At 44.3% G+C, this 17,743-nt stretch overlaps 1 protein-coding gene across 1 annotated transcript in view; it reads right to left on the bottom strand.

Moving 5' to 3' along the window:
• The window catches only part of ABL1 (ABL proto-oncogene 1, non-receptor tyrosine kinase), a 78,042-nt gene that overhangs the window by 7,108 nt on the left and 53,191 nt on the right, over nucleotides 1-17,743 (bottom strand). Inside the window, 8 exon segments of the mRNA XM_036394029.2 lie at nucleotides 86-238; nucleotides 2,331-2,515; nucleotides 4,667-4,844; nucleotides 5,208-5,292; nucleotides 9,104-9,376; nucleotides 14,437-14,619; nucleotides 14,621-14,733; nucleotides 16,004-16,177. Of these exon segments, the coding sequence (XP_036249922.2) occupies nucleotides 86-238; nucleotides 2,331-2,515; nucleotides 4,667-4,844; nucleotides 5,208-5,292; nucleotides 9,104-9,376; nucleotides 14,437-14,619; nucleotides 14,621-14,733; nucleotides 16,004-16,177 (1,344 nt within the window).

Raw genomic sequence — 17,743 nt, 5'->3', positions numbered from 1 at the left:
CTGGTGGTACATAGCCAGACCCTTGCACTTTTATTGCACCCTGCAGAGCTACAAAGCAGCATCTGCAGGGCTAACAAACACTTACATGCTCTCATGAGCTCATAAACTTTCTCAGGACAGCCTTCAGGACGCTCCATACGATAGTCCTTCTCCAACAGCTCATAGACTTGAGACAGGTCAATCCCAGGGTAAGGGGACATACCATAGGTTGCAATTTCCCACAGCAGAACACCAAAGGCTGCAGTAGAGAACAAGAGGAAAGAAAGAAAAAAAAAGAGAGGGAAAAAAAAATCAATAAGCTTTGTTTTCATCTTGAATTTGAGAGCATGTTTAGTGGGAGTAGTCACTAAACAGTGCTGCACACTTAGAGCAGCCCTGGGTGGCTCAGATCCCATGCTCAGCAGCAGCTTAAATGTTAAAGAAGCGGAACAAGGCTCTCCGTCAGCACAGACAAGTCTCCTGCGATATGACAGGGTAGAATTAGACTAATTTTCAATGTATCAGTTGTCTCCAACCTGAACGCCTTGAGATCCTTCAAGTCCTATTAGAGGCACAATTAAGAGACTTCACAGTGGATTAGCTGAAACTGCTTCACTGCTGCACTGCAGTCGCTCCCTCAGTGTGACAGCTCCTCTCATTTGCAACCTCTCCCTGGAGGATTCACACATTTTAATAGCTCAGTGTTTTTGGGGTGCCCTTGTTTAGCTGCAGTGTGGTCTGGAAGGGGAATTTGGGAGGCAGCAGCGAGTGGAAAGTTTGAGCAGTTGCTACCAACGAGACACTGTGAGGGTGAGACATTTTGGGCCCAGGGAAAGCTGAATAGGAGAAGGGAGAGCACAAAAAGGGTCTTGGAAAGGGCATTCAAGTGGCAGCAGTCAGTGGGGATGCAGGTCAGCAGTGGGGTCAGGCAGCTAACCCAGGAGTCAGGCACACAGAATAAACCCAACACCAGTTCAACAACCTGCATGTAATTAGTTCAGTCACCCTATTCTGTTCTTAACCTGAAGAGAAAGCGATTACAATTCTGCATAAGTAAGGAAATCACATCACATTACATGGCAACGCCACCAAGGGCAATTTACATTAGACATTTCTGTGCACAATTTTCTTTGATTGCTGTCTTGAGGCAGTGAGGTGAAAACATCTAAACCCTGGCATGCCCAGCAGCAGCCCTGGCCTCTGGGGACAGCTGATCTCTGATGAGATCCCAAAGTCCACTGCCCCAACTCTGCTTCCTGAGGTTACATTAACCCTCAATAAAGATACCCCATATTCCTTTGGGATCTTTCCTCACCCAAATATTCTGTTATTGAAAGGCACCACAGCAGTACAGCAATATCCTAAGACTGTGGCAGACACTCAGCAGCCAACACCACATGGAAACCCAAGGCAGCAGAAACACCTTGGTCAGCAATCATGTACTCTTTGGGAGGCTGCTTTGGCTTTTCCTCCTCCATCTATGAAACATTTTACATCAGCCATCTACCTAAAACTTTCTTCAACATAAAACCTTTCTCTGCACATTTTCCCCCAAACTGCAGAAAACTTCATCTCTGCTTCACTACTGTCTGTTGGTTTATACATGGAAGATGCTCAGGATATCATTTTCCAAGTGCCTTTGGGACCACATTCCACAAACCTCTATCTCATGTCACTGGGCACTTCTGAGAATTTGACCAACAGCTATTGCAGAGATATAAAACCCAAAGAAATGTACTGATAAAAGTACAATGAGATTTTCTGTGGTCAGATTTGATACAATATAGCTCAATTTAGCTAAGTCTACTCTTATCACCAGCACTTCAGGGCTCTTCAATAACCATTTGTCATCAAATTTTCCCTCTGCTTCTCCTCATCTCATTCCAAAGATTATTCCTTTAAAATGCAGAAAGACAAGCTTGGAGCTATCACTAGACAGATACACACATAATTATTTTTTTAAACATAAAATGAACCAGATTCTTTAGTCCTTGAAGTAGTTAGAAAGTTTTTGGCTATATAATAATGTATCACTTCATAGTCCTGTGCCAGTACCCCATCGAGGCAGTAGCACTGCTGCACTTCAGCCCCATTTCTACATTTCTATAAACACTACAGTACCCTTTACTTTTCATATTTGCCAACAACTCAAATATATAAAATCAGGTGGGCATTCTCTGCTGAGACTGCCTAAGCAGAGATCAGCTCCTGCACTCTGACAAGCTCACAGAACAACGTGGCTCAAACCAGGGAACTTGCTGCTCCCTCCTGAAATGTTCCAAAACATCCTCACTTCCCAGCCCTGGAAAAGAAGACTATCATCTGCATTCATTTCCCATGCAAATTCTTACCCCAGACATCGGATTTGATGGAGAACTTGTTGTAGGCCAGGCTTTCTGGTGCAGTCCACTTGATGGGGAATTTCGCTCCAGCGTGGGCAGTGTAGGTGTCACCTGTCATTAACCTGCTCAGGCCAAAGTCTGCCACCTTCACCAAGTGGTTCTCCCCTACAAGGCAGTTCCTGGCAGCAAGGTCCCTAAAAAGAAGAGGCAAAAATAGGCAATGAGAATTCTTTACCGTCTCACTTTTAGCGATAGCAAGGCAGCCTGCTGTTCCCGAAGAAACCTGGGCCTGTGTGATTATTTTGATCCAAATATTACACAGAAATTCTGGAGTTACATGCACACACACAAGAGGGAAAGTTATTTTCCATTCCCTTTTGGTAAGACTGTCATCCCAATTTTTATTTTTTTTTCCTTCTAATTTGAAGTGAGAGCTTCAAGAAGCCCCCTCACTTTCAATAAAAGCTGCCACCCTCAGGATAAAAATATTTCAAAGAAATGTCAGTGCTCAAGTTATCAATAGCTGGGGATGAGCACTGAATAAACTGAGTTTCAATTCCCCACTTCTTGCCCACCTCTGTAGCACTTCAGGCACCCCAGCCTTTCTCCAGAACTCCTTTTCCAGTCCTTGGTTAAGGACCAGGATGAGCTCCCAGCCCTGCTCCTCCTCCTCCCAGGTGTACCACCTTTCACAACACAACTTGTTCACAACCAGCATTTGGCCTTTGCAAACCTGCTGGGGCCTCTGCTCTCACTGCTAGCATTTTCAAAGGACTGGGCAAAAAACAGATTTAACTTTTTCTCCACATTTTTTCCACCACTGGCCCCACCCTGGCAGGTAAGAGATGTGCATGTTGCATTTGCCACTTCCCCGGCTTGGACATGCTGTTTGCATCCTTGGAAATGCTTCAGGAGGATAAAAATGTAAAGCACAGAACTACATTTCTCCTAATATTAGGTTTTGTTAAAAACACTTTTCCAGATTATGTCACATTGAACTAAAAATTGATTGTACCAGGAAGCTCCTGTGAGATCTTTAGATATGAGGCAGACACTGCTGTTTCTGTTGCTTGTTCTTCTCAACTGGAATAAATTAAAAACCAGAAAAAAGTACATCTTACTGGATGCCCATTTAAATTTCGCAGTGTTTTTGAATGTACCTTCTTATCAATGCTGATTACTACAATGTGTATCCAAATAAAAGCTCCTCTCCATAATCAAATTCCTCCTCCTTCCTGATTCATTAAATGAGGTCAGAGCACAGCATTTGAATCCATGGATGTGAATTGTGACAACACTCTTCAAATAATTGGGTAGGTGGTTATGGGGGTGGCTGATAAGGGAAAAAAGCTACTATTTATTTTAGATAAATGGGTCATCAGAAGTAAGAGGAAATGAAATGAATGGCAGAGAAGACAAATGAGATTCACACAAAGGAGTTTTTAAAGTTTACTTCCTGCAGGCTGAAGGGACAAAATCCTTTCAACAGAGCAAATCAAAGGCTGGAAATTTTAATTGGCAACATCACTGTTCAATTTATTGACTGATAGCAGCATTTAACCAGGCCTTTCAAGCAGCAAAGGCAACTCATGGCTTAGAAGAGCACCTAGAACTTTACACACCAGCTTCATATTTGTCTGTATTAAAAAACCACGTGCTAATTCCATATTCCAGTTAATTGGGCAGGAAAGGTCACGCTACAACACTGAGAGCATCTTGTACAAAGCTCAGGCACTCTGAGCCCTGGTGCAGGATGTGTCATTACATTGCCAGGAGCCCATTTCTGCAGACAAGGAACGCAAAGCTCCAGCCATAATTGCAGCACACTTTAAAGGTCAGAGTCCCTGAGACTTTTAAGACAGTAGAAATGCTTATTAAATGAATACACAATCTGGACAATAGCATGGAACAACCCCTGCAGCGGAAAACAAAGTGAACCAAACAAGAAAGAACAGGGGCTGGGGCAGTGCTGGGAGGGTGATTCTGCTGCAGGGACCTGCACACATCCAGCATCACCAACTGCAGCTGGTTTGAAAAGCTGTTAGAAACAAGGAACTGGCTTATCTGGTCCATTAAAAGTCCATTACTTTGGCTTAAATTCGCATTTCAGACCTTGCCCAAAACACGTAAGTACTGATGTGTCTTTCACCTGCATCAACTTCAAAGGCAAGAGAAAAACCCAGAGAGAAAACCCATCCTTTGGGCAGGTTAATAGACTGTGCCAGATTTGCACTAGTGTGTTAAACATATGACACCAATCAATGCTGTGACAGACTGAAAGGGAGGAAAATACATCAAGGATTGTTCTGTGCTCAAGATTCAAGGGTGCTCACTGTCCTTCCTACCTGTGGATGAAGTTTTTCTTCTCCAGGTACTCCATGGCTGAGGAGATCTGAGTTGCCATGTACAGCAGCACCACAGCATTCACCTCCTGCCTGTTACACTCCCTCAGGTAATCCAGCAGGTTCCCATATGTCATGAACTCTGTGATGATGTAAAAAGGAGGTTCCCTTGTGCACACCCCTGGGGAACAACATAAAGTTGACAGTGAATGTTGGAGAATATCAGTGAATCTTCAGGTTTCATTCTAAAAGGCAATTTGTACCTCCAGAAGGCAGAAAAATGGGGCTGGTGGAAAGAATGGATTCTGCTTGGAAGTGGTTAATAGAGGGGCTTAATTTTCTGCTTCAGCCTCTGGCAAATTAAACATTAGGGAGACGAGATCATTAAAAATCATGTATTAGTGGTACAAATTGTGAATTTTGCCAGACAATAAGTGTCTGTATTTAAAGCCTTGCTATGGTAAGCAGCTTATCTGCTCCTTAACATCCATATCACTGCACAAGGGTTTAGTTCAAATCCCTCTGCTTGGTATTTATCACTTACCTAATAATTGCACCAAGTTCGGATGCTTGATCTCCTTCATTACTGCAGCTTCTTTCAAGAACTCTTCCACCTCCATGGTATCCTCCTGCAGAACAATGGCAAAGCTTTGGCAAAGGCAGTGTACACAAAGGAGAAACAGATTTTTATATGAGGACACAAAAAAACTGCAAACTGACAACATACGCCACAGTTCTCACACAGTAATTTTTCCCTGTAGCCACAACACAAAGCCAGGGAGTTACAAACATTAATTTTTTGTATGATTTTAAAAATACATATTTTTGTCATTTTCATACTAGCTGAGCTTGCTGGGGCAAGAAAATCCATATCCCTTTTGTGAAGAGTCTCTCACAGAACGCTCGGGAGCAGAAAAGGAAAAAATAAGCCTGTTCCTAACAGGAAAAAAAAAATAACATGAAATAAAAAGTACAGAAAAGGAACAAGAACGAACATAAAATAAAGGATACACCACAATCAAATGCTTGAGAGGCTGCTGAAAGGCAGGCCCTTGTGTTCACTGGGCAGGAACAAGAAATTCCCTCTCTCAGTCAGGGAGGCACGACCGATGGCAGCCGTGGTGTGACTGAAAACCTCAAGTTTCACAGATTCATTGGTGGCATTCAGAGCCTGACCCATGACGTATCCATTCTGGGTAGAGGTGTCCCTACCAATTTGTTGGGCACCATAAAGTCACTTGGCACAGCACAAAAGCAAGGAAGATACAATCTTGCTCAAAAGACATATTTTTCTGAAGCAGAAACGCCCCAAATGGCCGGAAGGTCATTTCAAAGTGGTGCAAAAATACAGATCTATTCCTAAAGCAATGTTTCTTTCTATATCCATATTTTTTTCAATGATGGATTAATGTTGACAGGCTACATGGACAAAGTGTTTTAGGGAAGGATTGGAAAGGATTTACTGCTGCTGGTGAGAACGATAACAGTGGGCTGCCACTGTGAGATCCAGCCAGCTCCCTGCTCTGCACTTAGCACTGAGAACATTTTTCCAACACTTCCATTCAATCATTTACTATTCATTGCCAATTAGCTTGATTGACAGCTGTGATTTGCTCAACACACTGTCAAAACTAATAGTCCAAAGGTCCTTGTGAGCAGAACCTTAAACTGTTCTCTTTGGCAAAGGAAACTGGGTTAATAATCCAGGTTGCAAAATGATCCTAAATATGCCTTTGTCTTATTCGTGCTACACAAACCTTGGAAGGTTTGTCCTTTGCATAGCTGCTCCACAGTTTGAAATTTCTTACCTCTCAGTGACCATATTAATAGGAAGGACACATACAGAGAACCACTGTAGCAATGACCTCTCTGAAAACCTGATCTTGTGGAAAGGACCAAGCTTTAACTGGCTTCCAGCTCCCACTGTACTAAACCATGGCAGAAATAAAACAGTTCTGGCTGTCCAGCATTTTCCCAGCACAACACAGGGCCATGCCATGGCATTAAGGGACACCAGGCTTACATGTTGCCTAATTTAAAACAGAGGCTTCTGTGCTAGGGAAAAAATAAAGGAAAAAAAAAAAAGAAGAAAAGAAAAAGCAGCAGCAGTCCTAGGGGCAGCAGAGCCAAGGTGAGCAGTAAGAAATGTGCTGAGCTGACCAGCTCACAGCAGCTCAGCCATTAAATGGCCCTCAGGAGAAGCAGTTATGGCCAGAGTCACACCTGGCTGCACTTGGCCCAGTGCAGGTCACAGAGCCCCCTGTCCCCACAGCCACTGCCTTGTGCTCCCGTCCAATCTGGGGGTAAAACCACAAATTCAGAGTGTGTCCTGTTGTAACAGCCCCTGATAAATACTGTGTCCTGTGCAACTCACAGAGCTGCCAGGGATGGGTTTTAACAGGCAACATCTCATTACCAAAACACGGTCCTGCCCTCTCCAGTTAAACACTGAGGAACAGCGTGTGCTGCTTCCATCGCTTCTCCTCCAGTTCTGTGCCAGCCATGAGCTATCTTTAGACACTTGACAGAAAACTGAACAACAAATGGGTGTTCATAAAGCATCATTATTCAAAAAGATGCTGGGAGGACTTTTTTCCTCCTCTCTCTTTTAGTCTTCGCTCTCCTTTATCTTTCTAAAAGAGATATCTGAGGTAGAGGGGGAAGGAGCAAGAAGAATCATACAAAGTTTTGAAAAACATTCTCTCAAAGGAAAATAAAATGAGTCATCTGAAGATTTGGGCAGAAGCTGCAAAAGGCTTGTTTTTCCCAGTAGAGCTGGGATATAAATGTGATTTTAAAATGTTTCCCAAAACTTTGAAGAAAGCTATAATCCCACCTGTCAGGCAGCAGACTAATGGATTTAAAGAAGGTGGATTATAAATTTGCTTTTAAGGATGGTTTTAGCGTACATAATTGCAGGTTGAAGTGTTTCTCAACTCTCTTCCTGGTTGTTCTTACACTCCCCAGTGGAACACGCTGCTCCATACTACATTATGAACCACTTTTAGTCGTGTTTCATTAAATATTTATTTATTTGAAACAGCCATGGTCTGTATTAAGGTTTCTCCTTTGCACAAACAGATTTGATGGGATAACATGCAGCTTGTCTTTGTTGATGGGTTTTAGGGAGAAGAGAATGAAAGCAACAACTACGGCTTGGAGCAAGATGGGAAGTCTGAAAGCACCAGGAATCCTCAGGCTGCAGCCAGCAGCAGGAAGATGTTACTGCAAGCTGTGCTCCAGGGTAGAGCTGAGCCCTGCTCAGTGCGAGCAGGTGTTGTGCCGAACCTGGCCACATCCCAGCCCACCTGCACCGCGGCGCTCCCCGCATCCCGAGCAGGGACAACACTAGATGTCACTCGCTCCCTGTGCAAGCTGCACTTGGACTCCCCCGCCGGGAGCAGCAGCAGGAACCTCCAGAGTACAGAAAAGGCCAAAATGAAAATACTTTCTGCAGCCATGGCAACCAAGAAGTACTGAGGCTGCCGCTGCTCGGAGATCAAGGAAGAAATATTTTCCCCAAATCAAGGAAAAGTTCTTCCCCTGACACTGAAGCATCTACATAGTTCCCGCCACTTCAAAATTTCCATTGCAAAAAACCCAAAAAGAAACAAACGAAACCCTCGGTTCTGTTTGTTTCTGCAAGACCAAATCATGTCCCCATTCGAGGAGAGAGAACATGGTGTCAAGTTTGCATAAACTCCTATTAAGCAATCAAATGCAATGCATGCAGATGGTGCCAGAAGATCTCAAGACAGTTTTATAAACATAGATGAATTAAGAAATGACCTTATGAACTCACAGAGCACTATTTGCATTTCAAGAGACAAGGAAACCAAGATGCAGAAATCAGGGAGCAGAGCCAGAAACAGAACTGATTATCCAGTTCTTCATTAAAGCCACTTATGAATTTTAATATACCTTAGCTTGCATATCATTTTTCCTCCTCTTGTGTCTTTTGATAAGAAGCAGCTGTGAACAGTTGCTTAAGACTTTCAGGTACACAGGGAGCTTGTCTTTTGGGAAAGACACCACATAAGACAGAAAATCAAAACATGTAAAGCCTCCCTGAAGCACAGCCTTTGAATTTTATGTTGACTGACTCACAATCCACCGTTTTCTTTAATAGACCAGCTTGTGCTGGTGTGTTCATCCGTGAACAGCTCACCTCTACCACACCCTGAACACGAGACACCGCGGCACTATTTACTTTTCTAAGGTTTCATCCATTCTCCAGTAAAAATTGTGCTGTTAACATCCTCCTTTGTTTAGATACGACTGTTATAGGTATCACATAATCCAAAAGAGGATCAAGCTCTTTTAAAAATATTCCAATTCCAGCCTAGAGCACTCAAAGGGAGGGCCACCATTAACGTAACCTAACTAGAAGTGAGGGCAGCCGCCAGCCTGAACGGGGACTGCTCCGAGATTGAGTCCTACCTTGAGAGTTTTCACAGCCACTGTCAGGTTGTACTTCTTCCAGACTCCTTCATAGACCTCTCCATACTGGCCTCCCCCCAGTTTGTGCTTCATGGTGATGTCGGTGCGCTCGATCTCCCACTTGTCGTAGTTGGGCGACACGCCGTAGATGGTGGGCTTGTTGCGCTTGGGCGCCGGGTAGTGCAGCGTGGTGATGAGCCCATCTGCCACGGTGGAGTGGTGATGGACCAGCTCTGCCAGGGTGTTGAAGCGGCTCTCTGAAGACACATAGAGCTGGGAACCAAAGGGGAAGGGAAAAGCTCGTTCAGGTAATGCTCCTCGGAGAGCTCGTGCATAGGAGCTGCGTTACAAAGTTGTGAAAGCAAAATGTGGTGTTGCTTCTGCTTGAGCCATGGAACTGTGAGCTCCAGAAGCCCTGTAACCAGCTCCAGAGCCCAGAACAACCAATGCTTACATGGGAAAGGCATGGATTCAGGAGAAAATACATGCACTTTGCCAAAACAACAGGGCAGAAATAGCTGCAAATAGCACTAGACTGGCATGCTGTTGCTTGAGATGTCTTTTTTCAAAAGGCTGGACACTGGGACATATCCTGGAGAGTATGGGGGGGTTGTCACCTTCAGTGTCTTGTCTTCACTATTACTGCCTGGCTTATGAAAGCTGCACCTGCCTAAATTCTCCCTCAAGTGTCATTGGCAAACCAGAGCTTTCCCTGCTTTAGGCCTGAATTTCTGCAGAGCTTTAGCATGAAGTCAGGAGCTGGTCTGTTCCATCCCTGTGATGGGCACTGATCAATAGCACAGAAGGAAAATCATTACCACTGAATGAAAACCTGCTGCGAGGCATGATAACCTGTATTTGTTACCTTCTTAACATTTATACACAAGATCCATTTTAAGCCTAAAATCCTGCTAAAGATAATGGACAACTGATTCCCTCCCACCACAGCTGTGTGTTTCCAGTTTTCATCCTCAAGCCCAGTCTTCTTCCAGACAAGGTGAAAAAAAGCTAGAAATTGAATTATTTGAAAAGTGCTGGTAACACCTGAAGGAGATGGGGAGAAGTCTTTGTATCAATATGCATTTTCCATCACAGTCTAGCCTACAACACGGAAGATGGAAGAGCTCCATTTCTCAAAAAGGACCAAGGTTTGGCAAAGGGTAAGGTTGCAGGAAGAGCAGCACCCAAATTCCTGTCTACTCCACACACTAGTCGTACTGCTCACATCACATGCCAACAGCTATGATCAAACTTCCCAAACGTTTCTGACATGCTGGATGTACACTCAACAATTTCTGCATGTGCACTGGCCATCTGTTTGGGATTTCAGGAGGCTGGGAAGTTGATAGGGCTGCCAGGCATCCAAAAATCCTAGACTTAGGGTAAAATTCTGCTTCTTCCACCTAGACAGAATATTTGGATGGAAAAATAAAATGCATCTGTGAAGCTCCAGCAATAAGAGAGTATCACCAACAAAAAAGAGAACTGTGTTTACAAGAGAAAAAAGTGTTTGCAAGAAAGGACTAAACCACCCTCAAACTTGATTAGTCTTTTTGATGAAGACTGGAAAATAATGGTACCCTCCAGGGGAGCATGTTCACAGCTCTCCACCAGAATTAAATCAGATATTCTTTTGATATCTCATTTCAACACTGGCTAAAAAAATCCCCCTCAAATGAAAAAAAAAAAAACCCTACAAAAACCTACAATGCTTTTCATGATTAAACAGGTGCAATCACCTTAAAACCAGATGTTTTTAGAACAGAAAAGTGGCAACATAAGAGGCTGTTACACCTGCTTGGTCTGAGTGACCAAGCACTAGCCACTACAACCACAATTTAGAACAAGCTATGCCCATTTAGAACAACTTGAAGTACCTGCAGTGGTATAAGCAGTTCCCATGTTATACTGAGAATTAAAATCTAAAAATATGGATGCAGAAAAAGCTGAACTCCAGGATTACTTGGAAGTATTAGAGGCGCATGGAGAAGGAAGCTCCCCCATGGTTTTATGACAAGTTATATCTCATGAAAATTAGAGATATCTGCATTTAGTGTGACAGATTGTATGATCCTGTTACAGAAGGAGAAATAAACTAAATAAATGGCCAAAGATTTTAGAGAAAAGCTGCAGCAGGATGAGGACAGAACAGGACTGCCCTGTCCAGGCCACAAAAACAACACTTCATGCCTTAACACTCATGAAGTTTTCCATTTACATTAAGATAAACTTCCACCATTACACATGTTTATTCTGTAGGCAGGTTTTTTCCTCTCACTGATGACACTCAACAAAAAACCATGTGGTGCTGCTGACTTGTACTCTCACAGAGGTGACAGACCCAGCATCTGAGCTTTGCAGGGACTCAAGTTTGCTTCCTGGCTATGTTGTGGACATGTTATTTGGTCAATTTTTGTGTATCAAACAAACCATAAACACCAGTCCTGTTTTAAGGGGCTCTGCTTGCACAAATGGGCTGCTCATCTGCACTCCTGCCACCAGACCACATCTCTTTTTCCTGGCTGGGGTATTTTGTACAGCTGGTTAAACTGGCCCATGCTAACCTCAGCACATCCTGAATCCAGTGGCAGTCCCTCTCCCCACTCAGCAGGCAAAATTGAACATCCACACCAAAAAATCCATGGAGGTTCAAGTCTGCATCCAATTCAGCCACTGGAAGATCCAAGAGACTCAAGCAGGACCCCAGTCCTGTCTCCTTCCTGCTGAGGACAGCAGGATTTGAAGAACTGGCTGGACAAGGCTATTTATTCAGTTGGGTTACTCAATAGAAGGTTCTCCCTCAAGTACTATCAAACCCAGGAAAACCAAGGCCTCTGTACCACGGAAGTGGTTTACCAGATGACAGGCTGCACTGTGCCAGCCAAATCAAGAAAGGTCACTTTTAATACCTTCCTTAAAAAAATCCCAACCAACAAAACAAAACATTAGAGGGTGGTCCAAAATAAGATGATCCATTAAAGTGGGAAATAAAGAAAAAATTCCCAGAGGTTTTTTTTGAAGCGGGCCAATGCATTCAACATCATCTGTACTAAAATTAAGATGTACAAACCTCTGATCTCTCTAGTCTCTTCAATTTTCTCCCAGAAAGAAGTCTGGGTAAGGCTTTGCAATGCAGGACACACCACTGAGCTGAGCAGCAGCTGCTCCACATGTTCCTCTAATACCTCTTTCTCCCGAAGCGTGTTCTGTCAGGCACAGGATATGATCCCACCAAAGCCATTCATCCTCACTGCAGCACTGGGAGATATTAAATTCCCTGGACAGGCTGACTAATGATACAGCAGGCTGGGAGGGCCCCAGGTGCTCAGGGCAGTGAAGGTAAGAGCTTTCCTCCAGCATGGCCATGATCTGCTGCAAAGCTGGTAATAAATAGAGTGTGACACGAGCAGCTCAGAGCAGGACCTACTCCAGCAGCCTCCATTCTGCAGAGGGATAAACAGGGATATTGGCTGTTTCTCCTCCCAGCTCCTCAGCTTTGACAGCCAGGGACAGGGTGCTGGAAGAGCACAGTGTCCCCAGCCCAGCAGCACATCTGCTGCTGAGATGTCGCAATTCACTGCCCGGCTCGTTAACGCAAATTGAAACCGATGAGCTTTAACAGGCCAGGCTGCAAACTGCAGCTCATGATGCATGGACGTGGCAAACTGCCCCTTCTGCAGGGATGCTGGCACTTGGCACAGCAGCAGGAGCACTGTGGCTACCTCTGTGCTTGATCCTGCAACGCCCAAAAGCCACAGGTCTCGGTCACTGCTGCTGTTCAATTCTGTATTTCCAATTACCATGAGCTGCAGATCTGCTTTAATGAGTTGTTCCAACCTGCACTTTGCTTTTTCTCAAAAACACCGATGCAAGCAACTTTGTGGAAAACGAACAGTTAACCTGGCTAACACAGACCTGAATGGATTACTGGAGCTCTGCAAAACTGTTTTTCTGGGATAAAAACAGCTCTGCTGGGATGAAAGCCTTCATATGCCAAACTCTATTACAGCTCAAATGGAGAACATGTGCTATCTCCTCACGGACACACGCTTATTTACACCAACCCAAGGAGCCTTCGGTTCAAAACGTTCACATGTGAGCACTGCTCATCTGCCAGCATTTATGGGAATAGAAGGAATATCCACTACAGAGACAGGAGGAGGAATAATATTCCAGATTGCCATGTAGTCCTTCAAGTATGCTGCATGTCAGCACTTCACAGAGCTGATGCTGACCACAGAGAGTGTCTACATGGGAGGGAGAAGGAAGAATCAAAATGCCATAAGTTGGAAATTTGTTGCCTTAAATAACATGGTCAGAATTGTCTCAATTACAACCCATTTGTTAAAGCAGACAAAAAGTAAAATCTGGTTATCTTATTTGAGGTTTTAGGGTGCTGAATCTGATAAACAGGAAACACAGGGTACTGGTTCCCTGTATTTTCATAACAAAGATTTTGCTGTCAGCTTTGCTCTAAGAAGAGTAAAGGTCTCATAGGACAAAGGAAAATTTGGCACAGTGGACTGCTACTATACTTGATTACTTTTTTTTCTTTTGAAGAAATTTAATGGCAGAGAATCTGTCATCTATTAGATGCTGGCAAGAAGAGCCTCAGCAGCCATGCTCTAGACCCACACTTCAACTTCTGCACAGGATCTAAAGAGACACTGCTTAAAATAGATTTGTTAAAAAACAACATTTTCCAAATTCCAATGCCAGTGGAAATGTTTCCATGAAATCAAAACAAAAACCTGTGGAAAACTACACTTTTATGCTAACATTTCTCTGCAGCATCCACAAAGCACAGCATTGCACCACTGCTACAGCACACAACAATCTAGGGAAAAAATGAAGGAACTGGGGACAAAGCCCATATAAAAGTGAAAGTGCCTACCCGTCTCCAATGATCACGCTGAAATACTGTAGAGAAATCAAAACAGTAGTTAAAAATACTGCAGAATACCTCAGAAAGCATTCTGTCCCTAATATTTGCAGGATTATTAGCAACAGGCGCTGACTTTTCTGATTTGACAGTCAGAGATTATCTTTTGAACATAAGGGACAAGATTTCTCAGGATCTCTTATTAACGATTTATTAGATTCTGCTCTGATCTACCTCTAATATTTTCTCCCTTAAAGAAAGGGATAAAATGTTTCTGCATTACATAGTTTTCTACAGGAACAGCACTGTTTTGTCCCAGCCGCGTCAGAATCTCACAGTTTACCCTAACTACACACCATGAGCCCTGCTTCCAGAGCTCAGAACCGCTCAGTTCCATTGCTACTGCTCCACACCAAGTATCCCAGCGACGTTTGCAGAGCCTGGAGCCTACCTTGCCATCGGAGGCAGTGTTGATCCTGTAGTGGTAGACCCTGCCCTCGTAGCGCAGGGAGATGGATCTCTGCCCGGGGCTGCTCTCACTCTCCCGCACCAGGAAGCTGCCGTTGATGCCGCTGCTCAGCAGGTACTCGGCGGCGTTCCGTGACACCGGCCCGTGGTACCACGAGTGCTTCTCCTAAGCTGTTCACCGGGGTGATGTAATTGCTGGGGACCCAGCCCTGCCCGTTCTTGGTCTGAGCCTCACACCACTCCCCATTGTGATTGTAGCCCAGCACACGGAGCTTTTCACCTTGGGGAAGAGAAAATGGATTTATGGAGCAGGCTCCAAGCTCGCTAGGGCCCCATGGAGGGCCGAGGCTTAAAGACAGGAATTGCTAAGTCGTGATGAAATAGCAAAAGAAGCTCCCGTCTTCCGCCTCTCGGACCCCAGCTTATCTCTCTGTAACCCATAGGTCACTTTCCCTTAACCCCTACTATTGGACAAGTTTGGATCCCCTTATACCCTATAAAAAGGGGCTGGTTTAGCCCATTCTGGTTAGAAGAGCCATCGCTGGAACCCTTCACAGGCCCCTCAATAAAACCATCGCTGTGGAACCCCAGGACGTTTTCTTCTCCTCTCCCGCATCTGTTTCCCTACTAGCCTGGGTGCCTTAGCAAGCAAAGAGCTGGAATCCTAAGAGAGCTGAATCACTAAAGAGCTGATATCCACTAAGCTTGCTAAGGTAGCCAGGGGCTGAGAGTGGCCTGGGTACTCGGACACTCCGTCCCCATGAAGGACTGAGCTCTCCAGCCTGTGCTGCCTGCTCAGGGGCAAATTAGCCCAGCAGAGAGTTGGGATCAGCTTTAGACATGACGAGCCCGGGAGTTGAGGACAAAGATAAATTCTTTCTGCCTAGCAGATCATTAAATAATCTTCTATAAGAATAGGTATCTGACTCAGCAGGGAGCATGTGTTTCTCTTCAAGCTTGAGTGGATCTCTCCAAGCCAAATAAAGTCACATGCTTCAGATTTTTAGGCTCTCCTGCAGTTCTGCACCAGCTCCAATAGAGCTCGAGTTTAAAAAATGAATCCAGCAAATTTTATTTGAACTGAGTTGGCTTGTTGGAGCTAGGAAAGAACTGGAGTGGATAAACAATTAAAAATAATTTCAATTAGGAAGGTAAGTAGATGTGACTTGGAGTACATACAGTGTTTTCTTTCTCAATCCTTCTGGTCCTTATATCTGTACAGTCATTTTTCATACAGGGACTGTGTTTTGGAGAACTGTGAAAATAAGAGGCCAGCCTCCAAAATCAGCTTAGTTTAATTTCTCAGTTCAAATTCTTGATCCTAATGGAGAATTTAGTTTTGACAGTTTCTTGCCCAATGCAATAAAAAAGACAGTTATAACCTTTAAAAAGGTCATGACTCTGTGAAATATTTGTATTTGTTTAAGATGATTTCCCACAGTAAAAAAAAAATTCCACAGGGTTTGGTGTAAAACTTAATTATTTCACAGCGACCTTCCTTCCTACACCTTCTCCCACACTCCCAGTGGAATTCTGGCCAGTGACCTTACCTTTAGTTATGCTGAGAGTGTTGTCCCCACTTGCCACAAAATCATACAGTGCAACAAAGAGATGGGGGTCATTTTCACTGGGGCAGGAGAGGAGGTTTTCCTTGGAGTTCCAGCGAGCTGCTTCGCTCAGACCCTGCGGCTCAAAGTCTGACACTACTGGTCTCTGAAGGGCTTCTGCAGGACAAAGAGGGAGAGAAAGGAAAAAGCAGGTTCATTTTGGCTGATAAATCCATCTGGCCAACCCACACACTCTGACTTTCTAAGTTGCATTGTTTCATGACACGTGTGCTCCTCGTGCGTCAGAGGACAGATATGGACAGTGCCTTAATGCAGACCTCCTGCCACACAGGCAGGACACTCTTGCTCCAGAGCTGTCCCCAACCCTCCCAGAGAGCCCAGCTCCTGCCTCTCAGGAAATGCAGGAAAGGGAAAGCCCTTCTCCATCTCTCCAGTAAATGCAGCTCACGTAGGCTGTTTGCTGCCTGTAAATCCTTTGGCTCACACCTAACTGCTGGAATGGTTAGATTTGAAAACAAACCCAAGACCTTTAAAAGGTAAATCCCTTAATTATCCTATAAATGAAATGGCTAGAACGTGCAGCAAATGGAGCCAAGCAAGGTGAGATTTATAAGACATGGTATTTAAGAAGGAGTTAGGTCTTTCTGGTCTTCACAGTTTTTTTAATCATTTCTCTTCTTATTTGAGAACAAGGCAGTATTTTTTGTTGCCCTCTCTCCTGCCCATCACTCTCAATCGACAGCAGTGTTGAGCATACTTCTACATTTTTAGGAACCCTGAGACAACTCCAAAGACAGAGATTCCTGAAAACTGAGCTTTACAGGTGAATAAAAACCAACCTCCAAAGTTTTTTATAGCCTGCAGCATATTAGGCATGTAATATTCAGTAAGTATCAGGCAAGTCCCAATACATCAGGGAATTTTACTGCAGTTGCTCCTGCAAGTCCTTCACTTTGGGGCATGACTGTAGAGTTTGGAGCAGAAATGTTCCAGATAATTGTGCCCCCTCACTCTTTAACACGCTACCCCCAGATGTGCTGGCAGCACCATGCCTGACTGTAGTGACACAGAGCCAGGACAATAAGTTGTGAAACTCCTGTGTTTTGAGGGGTCATTCTCCATCTGGATGAGTCTGTTGAGCGAGGTCACAGAGCTGCACACAAACCATTGCGTCAGTGCGGCCCTGGGGACAGGAAACGCGGCACTGTCACTGCAGCCCCGTGCCCCATGAACTGCCCTTCGTTACAGCATGAGCCCCTCTTCTGCACACACAGGGCTCGGGACACAGAAATTCCATGCCAAGTGTTTCCTAGACTGTCAGGTCACCTGGGAGCACAGAACTCTGTTTATACCTGCAATACTCAGTAGCATTGTGCTACTACACAGATGCAATCCTGTCAAAACATGGTTTTAACACTACTGCTTGTTTGGCCTGGAAATTGAGTATAAGCTGTGCCAGCAAACCAGTGAAGAACCGATGCAATTGACATCAGAAAAGGCATGGAAGTTTAGTGTGGACTGGGACATGTCCAAAATATGTTCCCAATGGGGAAATGCTAAAAAAAAATATCCCACCAACCCCCCAAAATTCAACCCTACAAATCATAACAATACACATTATTTTCTAATATCATTTTTGATAGTGGAAGTGCAAATAGTAGTGCTGGCCACAATTTACCCAAAGACAATCTGGCATCCTTGATGTGTTGGTCAGGTGATCAC

Source organism: Molothrus ater, chromosome 20, assembly GCF_012460135.2.
Source record: "Molothrus ater isolate BHLD 08-10-18 breed brown headed cowbird chromosome 20, BPBGC_Mater_1.1, whole genome shotgun sequence".
NCBI lineage: Eukaryota > Metazoa > Chordata > Aves > Passeriformes > Icteridae > Molothrus > Molothrus ater.
Note: the sequence above shows the minus strand (reverse complement) of the source record. Positions and strands in the feature narration are given on the sequence as shown.